The following is a 16,189-nucleotide window of genomic DNA, read 5'->3' as shown; positions in this document are numbered from 1 at the left end:
TTGCACCCCTTGAAACGTGTCCCCTCTCACTAAAACAAACACGCTTTACTCTAAAAGCAAAAGACCACACAATGATTTGTGTTTGCTTCCCCCCCCCCCCCCGCTCCACAAAAGCCCGAACAAGAGGAACCTTTTAGGGAGCTTGTCTATATGCAATGTGTATGTCTTCTTACTGTATACAGTCTAATTGTAGTCACAATATATCAGTTGCAGAATAGATTTTTCAACCGTATCTGATATGATTTTTCATTAAAAAATACATTTACCTGAAGTTTTTTTGGCCTTCAACATAGTGTTCCCCACTGTTATAGTTGACTCTGTTCGACAGTGTATGCAAGAGATTCTATAACACCATTATTTTTGCGTCAAAAGAGTATTGAGTTTAATCAAGCCATGTGACCAGCAAGTCTCTGGTGGTCTTCGACTCTTCATTTCACTAATCTTTCCTAGGAACTCTACTTGATTTATTGCGCTATAGATGGACCACAGTGAGCCGTTTCAGAACGGATTTATTCTTCAATTCTCTTCTTTCTTCCCTCAAGCATGAATCTTGGAGGCAATCTTAAATCCAGACTATAAGGATATGACCTCGCAATTCTCACTCTACAATGTGGACAGAAGCACTGTGGACGTGCGCATTGTTGGATGCTTGTGTTGTCCAAGCTAGTCTTCCACTGACAGGGCATATGTGAGGCAGTTTATTTTGTGTGCTTCACACAAAAAAACAGATATCTGTCCTTCTACCGATGTCTCTCAACAATGTGTTTCTGACGACAAATTACAATGACCTTCAGTGGTCTTATGCCCTTTACAAGCAAATTGTGTTTTCATAAAGCCTTACGTAGGCTGTGGCATTACACAGGCCTCTGTACTACATCAAAAACGAACCCGTCTGTAGGTCGTTGTGGCTTCTAGACAGGAGATTTAAAGCGGAGGGCTTTACAGAGAGAACACCAACCACGATTTTTGTATTTTATTAGGCATAGTACAATACATTGTCATAGATATACTCAGAGCAAAACATGAATGAGTAAAAGCCCTAATATGTGTTCCCCAGATCTTACATTCATCAAGTATGTAAACATGAAAGCAGCAGCGCACTGCAAATGCATTTTTATTGCACATGAATAACCAACAAGATGGCTGTTGTTCTTTGGCTCGATCGTGCCCTACAGCAGAGTTTTACAGTGCGTTCGGCAGATCGGGTTAGATTGCGCTGCTTGAGTCTTTCCGTGGGGGGAGTAATTTAAAGCCTGAGAGATTGAAAACACTTGGACATCAGTGACACGGGACATAAAAGTTATTCCTCTCTTTATGGGTGAATCCATCCCTCTCTCTCTCAGCCCCACATGATGTCAGTGGTTCGGTTGTAAACAATCCTTGGCTTCGGAGGCCTGTGTGAGAGAATTCATTTACGAGCACAAACACAGGGTGTAAAGAGGGGGTTCCTGAGAGGAGGCAGGGCTGTTAGATGTTAGAGGTGTGGAGCCTGTCCGCTCAGTACAGTCTTCACCAACCTCTGGTAGGTCTCTCTCTCCTGGACCACGCTGTGGTGCTCCTTCACGTAGATCTTTCCGTTCCTCCTCACTCTCTCCCGCAGGTTTCCATCCCCCAACAGCCTCTTGGACTGGAGCACAAACTCCTGAGGAAATTGTCCATATTAGCATTTCAGCGTTAAACGAACGCGGCGAGAACATTTACACGACTTTTAACATGATTACCTACAACAGGCCATGAGAGTAATGACCGATTTTGGCTTGGCCAAGCCAAACCCGATCTCTAAATGAGTTGAGGGAGGGTTGCGACTGTTAAACAGTCGTTAAAAAAACTTTCAATAGTTAATTGATGGAGACATCCTGCGATTCACATTTTTGCCAAGGATAGAAGGAACAGAAATGGCTGCTAGTGACACCCTCACCAGCTGTCAGGGAGAGATGAATGAAAAGGAGAGAAAAATATCAAGCGATTGCAAAATGGAACTCCTGGCAAAGCCTCCAGACTGGGGGGTAAAGATACAGCCAGTCCATACGGACGCTTTGGATCCTGGTAACTCGTTCTGGGGGAGAGATTGGCTGAGAATGCCCTCTGATGGACTAAGGGAGCTCTATAGCTCAGAGCCTCGCTGCCTAACAGCCAGTTGGTCCTGGAGAACGCAGAACGCCTGTGGGCAGACTGAGCTTGAGTCAGTGCCGGGCTAGAAGGCCAGGCCAGGCCAGGACGCCTCACTTCACTCGAGTGATGTGATCATATCTGGAGAGCCTCTTCATGTGTAAAGGCTAGAGGAACAGGAAGCCGTATAAGCAGCAGTCTGTAAATCCCAATCAATAGTTCTGAAGGTGAGGTTATGAGTGGTCTGCCAGCTATAAACTGAGCACTGCGGGTGGAAGGGGGAACATATCGTCTGAAAGGGGAGTTTTCTGTTGATAGTCTGCCAGACATTTGAGGACTAAATAGCTTTGAGATTATATGCCACATATGATGTCTAACGTGCTGTAGTCTACTGTACGATAGTTCAGTAGTAAATCCACTGCCAAGCTGTCGGTCTTTGAAAGCAACTCAGATAATCAACCCCCAGTGGTTCCCCCTCCCACCCCGTTCCCTAAAACAAGGTGCAGGTTTCGCACGCGTGATCCCAGTGACAACGCCTCGGCTTGGGAAGGACAGTCGCAATCGCAGCCTGGAAGTGTGAGCCAGAGGTCAGGGTATGACTGCCCTGGCCCCAACAGCCATCTGTGGTAGGAGAGGTCCCCCCAACCCCCCCACACAGGGATTTTGACTGGGCAACATGTGACCCAACCCTCCCCCTCCCTCCCCGCCTGAATGAGACTTAGTGTACATCCTCCTGCAGCAGCACGCTAGTTTGACCACGTTATCGTCTCTTCATGCTAGCACGCTTCCCCCCCTCCCCCTCCCGCCCCCTGCTGGGTCTGGCTGACCTATGCTCTTCTGGCGTCACACTCCTCTAAGCTTTCGATTCAGGAAGAGTCCCCAGAGCTCTCCGTGAGCCGCCCGCGCCTCGCCGCGGACGAGCCCCGCATCACCGTGCAGTTCAGTGGAGAGGAGCGCCATCGGCCTCCTCTCCGAGGGCCAGCATGCTTAGTTTAATCCACGCCTCCGCAAATTGGACAACAACGCTCAATGAGTAATACACAGGCCAAGGAATCGTTTTGGGCCGGCCGTTGTGCTGTCTAGAGGTAAAGGCAGGATGTTGGCTGATGACGGGTGAAAGCCTGGATGACAATCATGACAGGACCTGGTATTATGGTCCCCTTGAAGGTGCAGATTGTTAGCTTTCAAATGATGTGTCATACATTGAAATCTGAAAATTGTTGAAGAAAATATGGTTATTTGAATGTTGGTACACCTTAATCATGTAGCGAAAGAAACTCTTTCGGTGTTCTACTGCGAAAGATAAGATTGCTGACATGGGCCTATTTACCAGCTCTTGTTACAATTTCACGATGAGAAAACCGAGGGTGCACCGGTGTGTGTACCTGAGGAGATGAGAAGAGGAGACCAGTGACCTCATGCTGCACCACGGCTGCATTCCCTGGAATGTTCCGGGCTATGACGGGGACACCCAGATCCATGGCCTAAAACAAACACACACACACACATTTGAAACGCTTTATTTGAATCCACCATTACCATTCATTTCATGAGGAGTTCACACACACACGCCGACATGCATATCTGCATGCACATTCATCCACACGTCCTGCTCACTGTAGCTAACATTTGCCCTTTTCAGTCGTCACTTAATTACACTCTTTGGTCCGAGACTTTAATTGCTTGTATGGCTTTAATGCCTATCCAGCAAGATGTTTAGTGGGAACATGGACTCCCGTGTAAATGTGTTTAAACCTTGTATGGATTGTCTTAATCTAGTGTTTAAAACAGATTAACAGGATTATAGCCTTGCTTGGTGAGAAGAATGAAGAGATGGCGAACCAGCAATTAATTCTAGTGATTGCTTTTGAGATAACACAGATGCAAACACAAGGCGTGAAGATGACATTCATGTCTTTGAGAAGCTTAGTTACATCACTCGTTAAACCGTGTAGGATTTCAAGGTTTGGAGGGCGGTGACTAGTTTCTCGAGTATCTGAGTAGAATCGTCCGCGCCGTCGCCACGCGCCGACCATGTGCCGACCACGTGCCGACTAGGCGCCGGCCACGACGGTGCCGTTTCACAAACGACCGCCCTGAACACGTTTGCCGTCACCTCCAAGATGGCCGCCGACATGCCCTCTGAGATGGAGGTGTTGACCACGGCGACGCTCCTCCTCATGGCTGCGTGGAGCTGCTCCTGGCTCCGGCCCTGGGCCAGGAAGACCCCCGCAGACCTGGAGGCACACATGCAGAGAGGCGGAGGCAGTCAGGAGCAGAGGTAGGGGCAGGGGCAGAAGGCAGGGAGCTGTTGTGACTCAGCGCTCACAGAGGCGTGAAGGAGGATGAGCAGGTGCGACAGGAGCAGGATGGGAGGCACGGGGTGTGTGTGTGTGTGTGTGACGGGCTCTGAGTGTGTGATGGGGTCTGTGTGTGTGTGACGGGCTCTGAGGCCGCAGGTCTGAACCCCTGGGCGCATGTTCGTTCCCTACAAACTCCCGCTAGCGAGCTACCTACAAATAAGCCAGCGAGGACCTCTCGGGTTCAGAGGAGAGGACAGGATTAGAACTCTTCTACTTACAAGTGCATTCTGCTCACTGGACGATCGACGAGAGAGAGACAGAGCTGTTTACAGGCTCTCTGAGGCCACGCGGGCTCAGTGACATGAGCTTGTTCACTTTGGACTTATAGCTTGAGAAAAGGATCAGTTTGGTAGATCTCGAGTCAGCCTGTATGAGAAGCTTAAGACGTTAAAGAGCATGAGGGAGAATAGGCGTTACCTTTTAGTTACAGCTTCAACTTCTTCCGTAAGCACGGGATCAATCTGAGAGAAAAAGAGAAAAAAATAAGTATTGATAGGATGTGTTATGCAGGCTGTGCATCAGTATATCTTCATGGACACACAGCCCGGTCTATGATATAATGCCAGCGGTGCCTTAATCAGGACCATAAGATAAAACAATGGCACAGCCCTAACATGGCCAAATCATTTTACAAAATCCCATATTCTGAGAGATTGGGGTCAGGGTGGGGTGGGTGCCCAATCTGATTATTTGAGATGTGGGATTTGCGTGCATTAGCCTGCCTACTGCAAAGTCCTAGCATAGCAATTTAGGTCAAAGATGCTGCCAAGCAAGCTGCTGCTGCTTTTTTTCTCTTATTTTTGTGCTTATCGGGGGGAGGGGAGGAGGGGGGCAGTTCCCCTCCTCGATTGAAATGTGATAGTCTATGCATGTGTGCACATATAAATAATCTCACTTGAGAAACACTCCACAAAAGAAAATCTAGGATTTGCGTAAAGTGATAACTTCAAAGCAGAGTGGAGCTGCAGAGATCACGGTCGGTCTGTTGCCTAGTATTTCAATGAAGCGTGTCTACCTGTCGTGATTTAAGAATAAGTATAACACTGTTTTACTCACTTGTCCACGCAGAGACAATAGATAACGAGGACTGGAGATAGGCAAGAGATCACACAAGGAAATACAGACGCTTGTCAATTGAACGAAGGGAACAGTCTGACAGGTCAACAGCACAGATAGAGTGTCCTGGCGGATGTCACTCTACTGAACATTGATCTGTGATTGGCTGTCTCCCGTCTTATAGCTGATGAATCCTCGTCTCTGCTGCTTCCACGTCTGAGCCAAACGCAAATCAACACGAGTGCTCGGCGGTGACTCGTGATGTTGGGTCCACATGAATCACCGAAGGCTCAGCTTCGCCTTCACCGACTCCTGTTATCAAACGGGCGCACAGAGCACGGCGTAGCAGAGAGCGAAAGGGAGGCACAGACGGTGGCGTGCCCCGGGGCCAATTCTTCTCAAAACAGCTTTGAACAACTCACACACAATGTACCTTTTTGTCTGATACGGCTGTCTCGGGAAGGCAGGGCTCACAAAAATAACACAAAGTTGGGAGTTGGAAAGGAAATTCAAGCTTTTCATACATGCCAGGGTTTGGTTTCGACACAGTGGATGAAGACAGAACCAGAGTGCTACTGAGAAAGATTTCTGCAGGCAGGACATTGAGTTTCCCCGGCTGCAGTGCCTCCCACAAGATCAATATTTCAGTTCAATCAACTCAGTGAAAAAAACGACTTTTGTTTCACTTAAGGTGTGAGAATCAGTCTTCACTCCGATTAGGGCAGTTGTCCGTCGGCCGCTAGCCGACATATTCAAGCCGGTGGAACCAACAAATACTTTCAGAACGATGACAGTGCACTGCTGGCTCGTCGCACTAGGCAGATGGTTTGTTTGACATTTCTCAAATGAAGCGAGAGGGACTGTCTACGGAGCCGTAATCAATCCTAGCCTCTTTTAATGAAGGCATCTCCCTTCCTAGACAGACGACTCTTAAGAGCCAAACGTCAAACTGTCATCCACACCTGCCACGCGGTCCTGATCCCTTATCCAGTGCTAGCCCCGAGGGAGACCCAGGGACACGGATGGACGTGACCTTTGCCCCAGGGAGATTCCCACCCCTCCACCACCCCGGCCCCTTACTTCCCCGAGCAGATGTCCAGGGGCAGCTCCAGCGGCCGGTCTGAGCTGGCTGTCTGGCTGCTCTCGGGGAGATGGGGCCTGCGAGGCTCTGGACCCCGTCACCCCCCCTCCACCCCCCCGGTCCCCGCTGGCTCGCTGGCCTCCGCCGTCATTTACTCCAGCTTAAAGGCCCACTAATGCTGTTATCTCTGCTACATCCTATTACAGGCACACTGGGCTCACGTTGCTGTGGTGCTTCCACAGCTATAAGCAGACAGTCTTGACAGTGCACACAGGGCTTGACTTCCCACAATCCCCATCATCATCTCGCGACCACTCACCTTCGGCCCGATTATGACCAGCACTGTGAGGGGATCCTGGCGGTGCCATTCTGAAAGACATGTGACCACAGCGGTCGACAGTCACAGAGACGTTTACATTTAGTCATTTAGCAGATGCTCTTATCCAGAGCGACTTACGGTAAGTACAGGGACATTCTCCCAGAGGCAAGTAGGGTGAAGTGCCTTGCCCAAGGACACCAAGTAGGGTGAAGTGCCTTGCCCACACAATGTCAATTGGCACGGCCGGGAATCGAACTGGCAACCTTCTGATTACTAGCCCGACTCCCTAACCGCTCAGCCACCTGACTCCCTTAGAGACAGTATAGGAGGGTCCTTTAACGCCTCAGCACAGAAGGCAGGCGGTACCTGAGAAGGCTTCCAGGAGATACAGGGGATCCTTCACTCTCCTGAGCCCACAGACCAGCAGGAAGACCCGCAGATCCTCCTCTGCACTCCGCTCAGCCACACCTGCAGACAGACAGACAGACAGACAGAGAGACAGACAGACAGACAGAGACAGACCGATTAGTGCAAGTCTTGAAACACAAAGTAAAAACCAAGAAAGCTACAACGGGATATAATGGAAGTAATTCATCACCCAAGGTCACATAGGAGAACGAGACAGTGGTGACTAATGCTCTCACATAATTCTCAGGGGAACAACATCATGCCGGGAAGTGGTTCATTGAAATCATCTGTGAGACAATACAGACCTAACAAGACCCAACCCTCCGATAGAACTGCAGAGATTGTTCCCTCCAGGATTCAGACTCTAGGGTACTAAACTGAAAGTGACACAAACTGCATCTGTGCTCCTGGCATTAGAGGCATGAAGAAGAAGAAAAAACTCAATCTGCTCTCTTCTCCGATCATCCACCTTCCACACTCAATCCTCAGATCAGTGGGTTGACACTGTCTGGTTGGCAAGGGCACTGTATGCCAGCTATTACTGTACCTGCCGTGCCAAGCTAACCCCTGACCTTAATCACGCAGACCTAGAGAGGACAACAGTCTGAACCAGTAGTCTGTCGAGTCTGTATTCATGACTGCGTCAGATTTGCATAACAATATAGTTAATGGGTATAGCTGAATGGTAGATTATTGACTGCAGATAGACTTTGCAGGTTCAAATCCCCTTCTGCTTTGGATACAAGTATCTGTAATTGTATGCTATACATACAAATATTATATTTACATAGAAAAAGAAAACATGAAAGAGCTTTGGAAAGGGTATTGCTGTTAGTTAACACCTCTCTCTCTTGGAAGTCGCTTTGGATAAAAGCGTCTGCTAAATGAATAAATGTAAACACCGGAGTCAAGATGCTTGTTAACCCATCTGGGATTGTAAGGTTGGAGCAGGTAACAGGCTTCCACACTAGGGTCATAGTAGACCTGAGGCCGTGCACAAAGATTAGGATAGCATCAGACTATTTTACTGCTCCACTTCGAGGTACGTTACACATATATATTTGGTACACAATAACAACTGTGCTTTTACATTTACATTACATTTAGTCATTTAGCAGACGCTCTTATCCAGAGCGACTTACAGTAAGTACAGGGACATTCCCCCGAGGCAAGTAGGGTGAAGTGCCTTGCCCAAGGACACAACGTCAGTTGGCATGACCGGGAATTGAACTGGCAACCTTCGGATTACTAGCCCGACTCCCTCAACGCTCAGCCAACTGACTCTGAGATCTTAGTCATGCCTCCTATCCTGAGGTCTCCTTTGTGGGATGGGCTGCTTAGGAACCACCACCCATCCAGAAGGTCACCAAATCCATCCACCACTGGGTTTACATTCATCCTATTAGTCCTGCTGTTCTACCTCACTATGTCCCACTAAACTAGGACACAACTTAATTATATACTCCCGTGTCCAGGAACAAGGCGCGGCGGCAGAGATGAACATGTCAACCTACATAAAAGGCAACAACACAGACAGGCTGGTCGCTTCCTTTTCTACACTCGCATTTTATTCACTCACCAGACACTTTTATCCAAAGTGACGTACCATATATTCACTGCTACCACCCGTATCGCTAATATATCTTGTAAGTGGTGAATCAGTGCTGAACCAAGCTGTGCTATGAGAGGGCTTCTTTAGGTCAAGGTGATTCTGACCAACTCAGACAAGTAATCAGATCCTTCTCAAGATAAGCAAGGGAACAATTGTGGGCTTAAGAGTAAATCTACTTGTGACCTCCATTGTTTAGAACGGCAAGCCAGGTAGAAGTGTGTCATGTAATGCGCAACGATTACATCATTGTTATGTGTTTCACTTTTTTTTTAAAGCATGAAATAAAAAATAGCAGGTCAAGTATAATAGTAACTGGCCAATAAGAACAAGATACATTTCAATGACAGTTGCCCACACATTCCCAAACAAACCCACAAAGTACACACATCCAACACACACCCATTGAGAGTACACACACCCAACACACAACCATTAAGAGTACATACATCCAACACACACCCACTAGGAGTACACACACCCAACACACATCCATTAAGAGTACACACATCTAACACACACCCATTAGGAGTACACACACCCAACACACACCCATTAGGAGTACACACTGAGACACAGAAAAAAAAAGGAAGAACATGGCAGAGACAGGCAGTGGCACGTGACGCGGAGCACTGCAGTCTTAGTGTGCTGCTGAAATCCCTTCTGACGGCTGAGGCCAGATCAGGAGGCTAAGGCAGCGCTTTTAATGCTATTATACTTTAGAGCATCTATAGAACAAATTGCAAAATAGAGTGCGGGTCAATCAGGGCACTAACTCTGCTCCAAGTGGGCAGTATAAGAGCTGGCTGTAGGCGATTTATTTAACACATCAAGTGAGGAGAAGTCAGGAAGTCGGTATTATGTACCGCAGTTTGTCATGTTGTTTGTTTCACAAACGGAGCTGTAGAAGCACTGTAATCACGAAAGGTATCAATTCTACAGAGTTACAGTTGCAACAGAAGCTGTTCTGCAACACAAAGATGTTGCAGCACGCAAAGATGTTGAAGAACAGCTTCTGTTGCAAGAAGAGTAGGAACTGTCTTCTCTCTGGTCCTTTACTTGGAGTCTTTACCTTTTGTAAAAGTCCTGCGAGACCGAAAGGAACATTTCAATCTGGAACACTTAAGCGACTTTCCAGGCAGTATGACATTTTCACAGTTCTGTGATGGTAAAGAACTGAATTTCATCCCAGTGATCCAAAGGGAAGGGTGACAACCAATGGCAGAGAAGGTAAACAACCTTCTCACCTCCTCCAATCCAGAAATGGAGAGGGGAGACTGGGGAAAGGTTTTCACAGACCTGTCAAAAGCAGTAAAAAAATATACATAAATCTAAATCAAATAGAGAAAATACACAATCCTCTGGAGACGACAAAACAATTCAACTTTCTTTAGAGGAGAAACTGGATTGGACAATCCGTCTGTTGTGCCGGCAGCCCAATTTTTTGTCTGTCTGCCTCTAACTTCTAAAACAGAATCACTTTTGTTCCTCTGCCTTTGATGCTGAGGGACACTTTGCATAGCTCACTGTCATTTAGCAATGTGTATTTGTGTATGTGTGTGTGTGGGTGTATGGTTGTGACTCCTGTCAGTGCGTAAGGAGATTTCGACAGTGTAAGGCACACAAAGTGCAGAGGCTAAGTTGCAGCTTCAGGAAACAATGAGCTTTTAAACATCAACTCGATATCCCTCTAGACAGAGAGGCCTAGCACAATTTTTAAAATTATCATCTAGGGCTGTATTAGATAAACAAGTAAATTATCACAGCCGAGTAAGGGAGAGTACGGTTCGAGTGTTGTTCAATAATGAAAATGACCACGTTGGTACTGTACTGTACTAACCGCCCTCCCCCTTTTATCTCGCTCCCCTTTTGCTTAGAAGACCCCCTGCCGAAATCCCCCCGCCCCCTCCCTCTCCCCTGACTCTCTCACATCAGGCTCCCCTCTCAGGCCCTGCACCTGCCTCCTGCACACCCCCACAGCCCCCCTCCCCTCGCTGCACACAGCAGGCTCCCCCGACTCTCCACATGATGGTTCACCAGCCGCTGGATCCCACCGCTGCCTTCTCTCTGGTCCTTCTAAAGGCTTGAAGACAACCACAGGGTGACACATGCCCACCACACACACGTACACGGCTACACACACATGCGCACACTACACACACATGCGCACACTACACACACACACACATGCGCACACTACACACACACACACATTTTCAATCAGGCCAGTGAGATGACTTGCCTCTGTCATGTTTCATTGAAGAGGTCTCTCCCAGTGGACCCCCTGGGCTATGCCTATCCTTCACATTTACTTTCGAAACTCAAAGCCCCACTCACCTCAACACTTGGAGCTTTGAAGGTCCTACTCCGAGCTCCTGTTAGTACAAGAGTTTTTTGGGGGGGTATTTACCCTACATACACACCACCACACAACACCCATCTGCGATGTAAAATCTCAAGCTCTATGAACAGTGAAAAATGCTCCGACTTACTCAGAGGGAAACAAAATAAGAACAAAGAAAAACAAGATGAGGATCAGACCAGGACAGGGATAACAGGCAGATGAGATGACTTCCCCTGCTGTGCGGAGTGCGTGTGAAGACGACAGGGAGGGGACAGATGCTGACAGGGAGGCTAAGGGATTGATCTCTTTCAAGCGTCGCTTTTCCTAGCTCGTTTTGTTTGGCTTGAGAAGCGTGATGTGAAAAGACTTGTGTCGGAGGAACTGAATATTCATCGATCTGGTAGAGGACGTTGGGACGCGGCGTGTCAGAGATCGGAAGAAGAAGCATGCAGTGTAGTCATCATACACTACTAATGGAAAAAAAAATAGACATCATAAGAGAAACGCATTTGTTCTGTTTTTTATCTACACCGCCATGAATAACATTAAAAACTAGAGCAAGAATCTTCCTTACAAATATTTTATAGTTAAATTGTGGCCAAAATGTTGATGCACAAACGCCTCAACAAACCGTAACCATGGTAACTCTAAAGCATTAAATTTGACGTTATGTGTGTTTATTATAGTCAAGAAGAGGCTCCTATCCTATGTTTACCGGATAGAGAAGTGAGTTTTGGCAATCGGTATTACTGGCACCAGTAGAGAACTATGGTGATGAATGGCTCTGTACCAAGGAGCCATTCATCAACCGGGGCTGGGCTGCAGATTCCGTGGGCTTTGGTGTACTTGGGATGGAAATCACCCCACGATGTCCAATTTAAAGTGGAGCGTGTGTGTGGGGACACTACACTGAGTAATGACATGCACTTACTGTGCTGGTGGGATGGGAGCATGGGGAAACAGCAGGAAAGGGGGAGGAACTGCCAGCTATTGAAGATTGAGAAGTTGGGGAGGGGTGATGAGATAAGTAAAGGAAGAACCCCCCCCCCCCCCCCCCCCCCCCCCCCCCCCCCCCCCCCACAATACAAAAAAACACCATCCTTTCTCTGAGCTGCACCGGTTTGTTTTGTGGTTTGGTGTTGAGGTTCGTGGTCTTGATCTGAGTAGAGCCGTGGTGCAACCTAGGGAGTCAGGTGGCTTAGTGGTTAGGGAATCGGGCTAGTAATCAGAAGGTTGCCGGAGGTTGCCTTGGGGAGAATGTCCCTGTACTTACTGCAAGTCTCTCTGGATAAGAGCGTCTGATAAATGACTAAATGTAAATGTAACCTACTGTACCTGAGCTCGTCAGAAACTCCTTCCAGCAGAAGCTCTCCGCCACTTCCGTACTGATTCCTTTGTCAAAAGAAGAGAGAAAATGTGTAAGAGCACCCGGTGTCACTGCTACACCTACAGCATGCATGACCTCAACACGTCCAGCCTCACCATCCTTAACAAGTTTCTTATAGCTGAGGTGACACATGGGCAGTAAGATCAGTTCAAATCTTCACAGGAGGGCGTAAGATTAATTATAGGTACTGACATTCTTGACTTCCTCAAAGGTCATTTCTTTCACTACGTCTCACAAAATGACGTAACTCCCCAATCTCTTCTATAGTATAAAAAGCACATTTGACAAGTTCAACATAGGATGTAATTAGGCTGGCACGATGCGATAAAATATGATGCCACTTTTGAGGTGTCTACCTGGAGGCAGGAGAATAACTCCCACACAATCCAGAGACCATTTTTATTTTTGCACGTTTGTCTTTGACGGATATGCTAGGCAAACGGGGAACAAACGGAGAAGGCCAGCATCCTCTCCCTTGATGCGCACGGCTGAACAGACAAGCAGTTCTGCAGCTTCCTTAGGTTCTCCAACACTGTGTGTGATTTTCAGGAGGAACCGCCGAGGCTGATTAATGCTGCAGATTCCACTGAGGAGAATCAGGAGATGCGCTATTGCGAACAGTGAATATTTCATCCGGCAGGACTTACCTTGGGGCTGGATGTAAATTATACCGCTCTGGGCAAGCTGAGGAAATGAAAACAAAGCAAACGTGAATTCAACACGGTACAGAACAGGGAAACAGCTTCACATATTTTATATAAAAAAACACTGGGCCACCTTTCATGGGCATTAGATTCAAAGCTCAACCTCAAGGGGGGGGCTTGGGTTTGGAGGGGGGGGGGGGGGGGGGGGGGGGGGGGCGAGAGAGAGAGTCATTCCAACACAGTAGTGAGAGGTGCCCATGCAAATAAATCAGAGTTGATGGAAAGGAAATTGACTGGATGTTATCAGTCAGAGTTCCCCATGCGTGTTTTTCTGTTTCAATAAAAAAAGCACTGCATGCTCGTCCTGATTGCACGCTGTCAGTGCTAAACGACAGCGATAAAGCTTGCCGTTCGCCTCCATCTTCACCCCAGGGGTCGGATCTAATCTGAAAATAAAACATGGTAATATTGTCTTAATGCCACACTATTATGGAACAGAAGCAGGGTGGTCTTCTGCTTTTTAGATGGAGGCGTTTAAGACACGGTGTATCTTGAACGCTCAGAGAATCTAAGTGAAAAACATTTCCCCTTCCCTCGTGGTATAACCCCAGAGTGTATTGCTATTTTGATGTGTCATATTGAACCAGTGGCACTAATATTAGTCCAAATGTGGAATTTTAATCTGGGGGTGGAGGGAAGAGGGGGGGATTCAGAAAATCTTACAGCCTCCTTCAATGGTGTGAAGGGAATAACTCTTGATCTCCACCCTGACTTCAACCGTGTGTTGCTGTGTGTGAACTTAGTCACAAGTCTAAACAACCAATAAGAATAGGACTACAACAGCTTTAAAACCGTACCCAAAAAGTAGCTTCTTCTCTCAGTTTGTTAGTAAATGCCACAGCAAACCTGCTCCAAAGACAAAACAACATCAAATTAAGACGGTCACGGTTATTAGCAAAGTTGCAGCATTATCAATAGCAAGCATGTTTCTGCTGAGGACCGCACAATAATGACACCCATCAAAATGAGACTAAATGAGTGAAGGTTTGAGGATTCGCGGATGAATGTAATAAAAATAAGAACATAAAGGGAAAGGCATCGGTGGGATTTCTTTCTTTGTTGTGAAATCGGCCAAGAGACGAGTTATTGAGAACTGAATTTTATGATCAAGGTCAGAAGCAGCAACAGCAGGGGGTGCTCTGACAGAAATGTTTGAAGTCATGAGACCCAAACTGCACAGGTGCACCCTGGAGGTAATCACCCCCTTAGGCTCACTGTCTTGCTGTCAGTAAAATCAAATAACACCCTTGAAAATAAATACACCATAGTCCGAGTGATGTGACAGGTATATGGACCTAGATGTTGATAAGCCGTGCACTGTGCTGTAAGATGTCACGGCAGAACAAGATATGAGGGAGAGAGGACACCCACAGAGCAGGAGCAGCACAGCTGGGGTGAGCTTCCCTGGTAAGACTCGTCGACCTCACTCTGTTTCATACCAGTTATCCAGACCCTTAAAGGTCTCCTGTTGGTGGCCTACAATAATCCTCACTTCATTTTCCCCTCAGGTTCTCACGGTACGGAGGTTCTGGAGAACCTCCTCTAACTGTTGTATGACTTTATTATGACGTAGATGTACCGTGCTTGCCCTCAGATATTTATTCAATGGATATTTTTTTGAGATGGGAAGGCTTTAAAATGGACGAATGTGGATGGCTTTAGGACGCTTGTGAATATCCTTCTTGACGAATGCATCATATGGTCCTCTGTTTGTACAGTGTATCTACATCGCTCCAGTCATGAACAACACCATACACCTGTGGGAGCTGTGTCACCTGGCTTTCAGCAGCACCTGCTCCATAATCAACCGCTTCTGCTCAACTTTCACATCTTCATTAATGTCTGTTCCTCCAAAGATAATTCCATAGGGCACTTGGATGTCTGATCAAATAAGCAAAGACAACTGGGTCAATCTTCACTTTAATAAAGGATTTATACATTAGCCAGTCTTATGGCAGGTCCATACAAAAGTGTGTGTGTGTTGTTATTTTCACCTAGTAGAAGCCTTCCAGCCTTGAACAGATGAATAGCAATTGCACCTTCGAATGGTGGCATCTGTTTTAATAAATTCGCCATGTCGGTTGAGGACTTGAAATCCGCTGCATTTCGAAGCTCACAGGTGTGACCTGCCGATTCAATATGTGCCCTGTAACCACATTCACACGGTTGAGAATGCAGTGAGTTGCATTTAAATATAGTGTCAGCATGTCGAGCGCACCTGTGATAGCCATATCTCTAACATTATACAAATCCTAAACCTTAATTCAATTCTAGAGTAGCTACTTCCTACTCTACCGTCACATTACCTTATTCGCTCAGCTGTTGTGCAGTTTCCAGTTTTGGGGCTGAGGCAAGCTAGAAATAACAATTTCATATCGACAGCATTGAGGGTGGACTTTAGTTTGAATGACTGTACACAACGATATTTATTTGCCCGAAGTAATGTAATAGCTGTAGCCTATATGGCTACGACGCTTCCAAATTAGGTAACGTCGGGAAGAAGTTTAAGTTCATCCTGTAATGTTGTGTACATAGGTGAGAAGCGACGTGGCTACGTCAAATTTTGCACGCTTAGATACACTAGTCCGTCTATCATTTGGGGTCCTCTGGAAACAAGGAACGACTGCTTATTTGATCGTACTACTCCGCATTGCAAAATCAACAAATGCATCCTTCTAGACACCAAGTTCAGAGGTTTATTTTTAACGTCTATGACACACGACAGAATTTGGAACTGTTTCAGAAAACAGTGCCAACATTATCCAGCCGACTTTCCTTCCTAGACATGGTTTGTGTCGACCAATGATTG

General features: G+C 46.9%; 1 protein-coding gene across 2 annotated transcripts; it reads right to left on the bottom strand.

The window, feature by feature from the left end:
* Window positions 1–958: 958 nt before the first annotated feature.
* On the bottom strand, window positions 959–16,015 carry glt1d1 (glycosyltransferase 1 domain containing 1). 2 transcript variants are annotated; one of them, XM_067231094.1, is made up of 13 exons: window positions 15,687–16,015; window positions 15,375–15,526; window positions 15,156–15,261; window positions 14,178–14,226; window positions 13,324–13,360; window positions 12,625–12,681; window positions 7,295–7,396; window positions 6,929–6,978; window positions 4,890–4,933; window positions 4,226–4,346; window positions 3,495–3,593; window positions 1,518–1,642; window positions 959–1,394 (listed from the first exon to the last, which is right to left on the bottom strand). In XM_067231094.1, the coding sequence occupies exons 1-13, from the start codon at window positions 15,752–15,754 to the stop codon at window positions 1,340–1,342; spliced, it is 1,065 nt and encodes a 354-aa protein (XP_067087195.1). In that variant the 5' UTR covers window positions 15,755–16,015; the 3' UTR covers window positions 959–1,339. The 2 variants fall into 2 exon arrangements, with proteins under 2 accessions (XP_067087195.1, XP_067087196.1); XM_067231095.1 differs by having other exon boundaries at window positions 959–1,642.
* Between the last annotated feature and the right edge of the window lie 174 nt (window positions 16,016–16,189).

This window comes from Osmerus mordax, chromosome 28 (genome assembly GCF_038355195.1).
Source record: "Osmerus mordax isolate fOsmMor3 chromosome 28, fOsmMor3.pri, whole genome shotgun sequence".
NCBI lineage: Eukaryota > Metazoa > Chordata > Actinopteri > Osmeriformes > Osmeridae > Osmerus > Osmerus mordax.
The sequence above is the reverse complement of the archived record's forward strand: the minus strand, read 5'-3'. Positions and strand labels throughout refer to the sequence as shown.

Bases quoted from the DNA above. Each gene is read 5' to 3' on its own strand.
- glt1d1 (XM_067231094.1), bottom strand. From the start codon at position 15,754: ATGAAATTGTTATTTCTAGCTTGCCTCAGCCCCAAAACTGGAAACTGC. The intron at 12,682-13,323 runs GTAAGTCCTGCC...CTTTTGACAAAG, and splicing joins AATTTACATCCAGCCCCAAG to GAATCAGTACGGAAGTGGCG. The intron at 6,979-7,294 runs GTACCGCCTGCC...CATGTCTTTCAG, and splicing joins TCTCCTGGAAGCCTTCTCAG to AATGGCACCGCCAGGATCCC.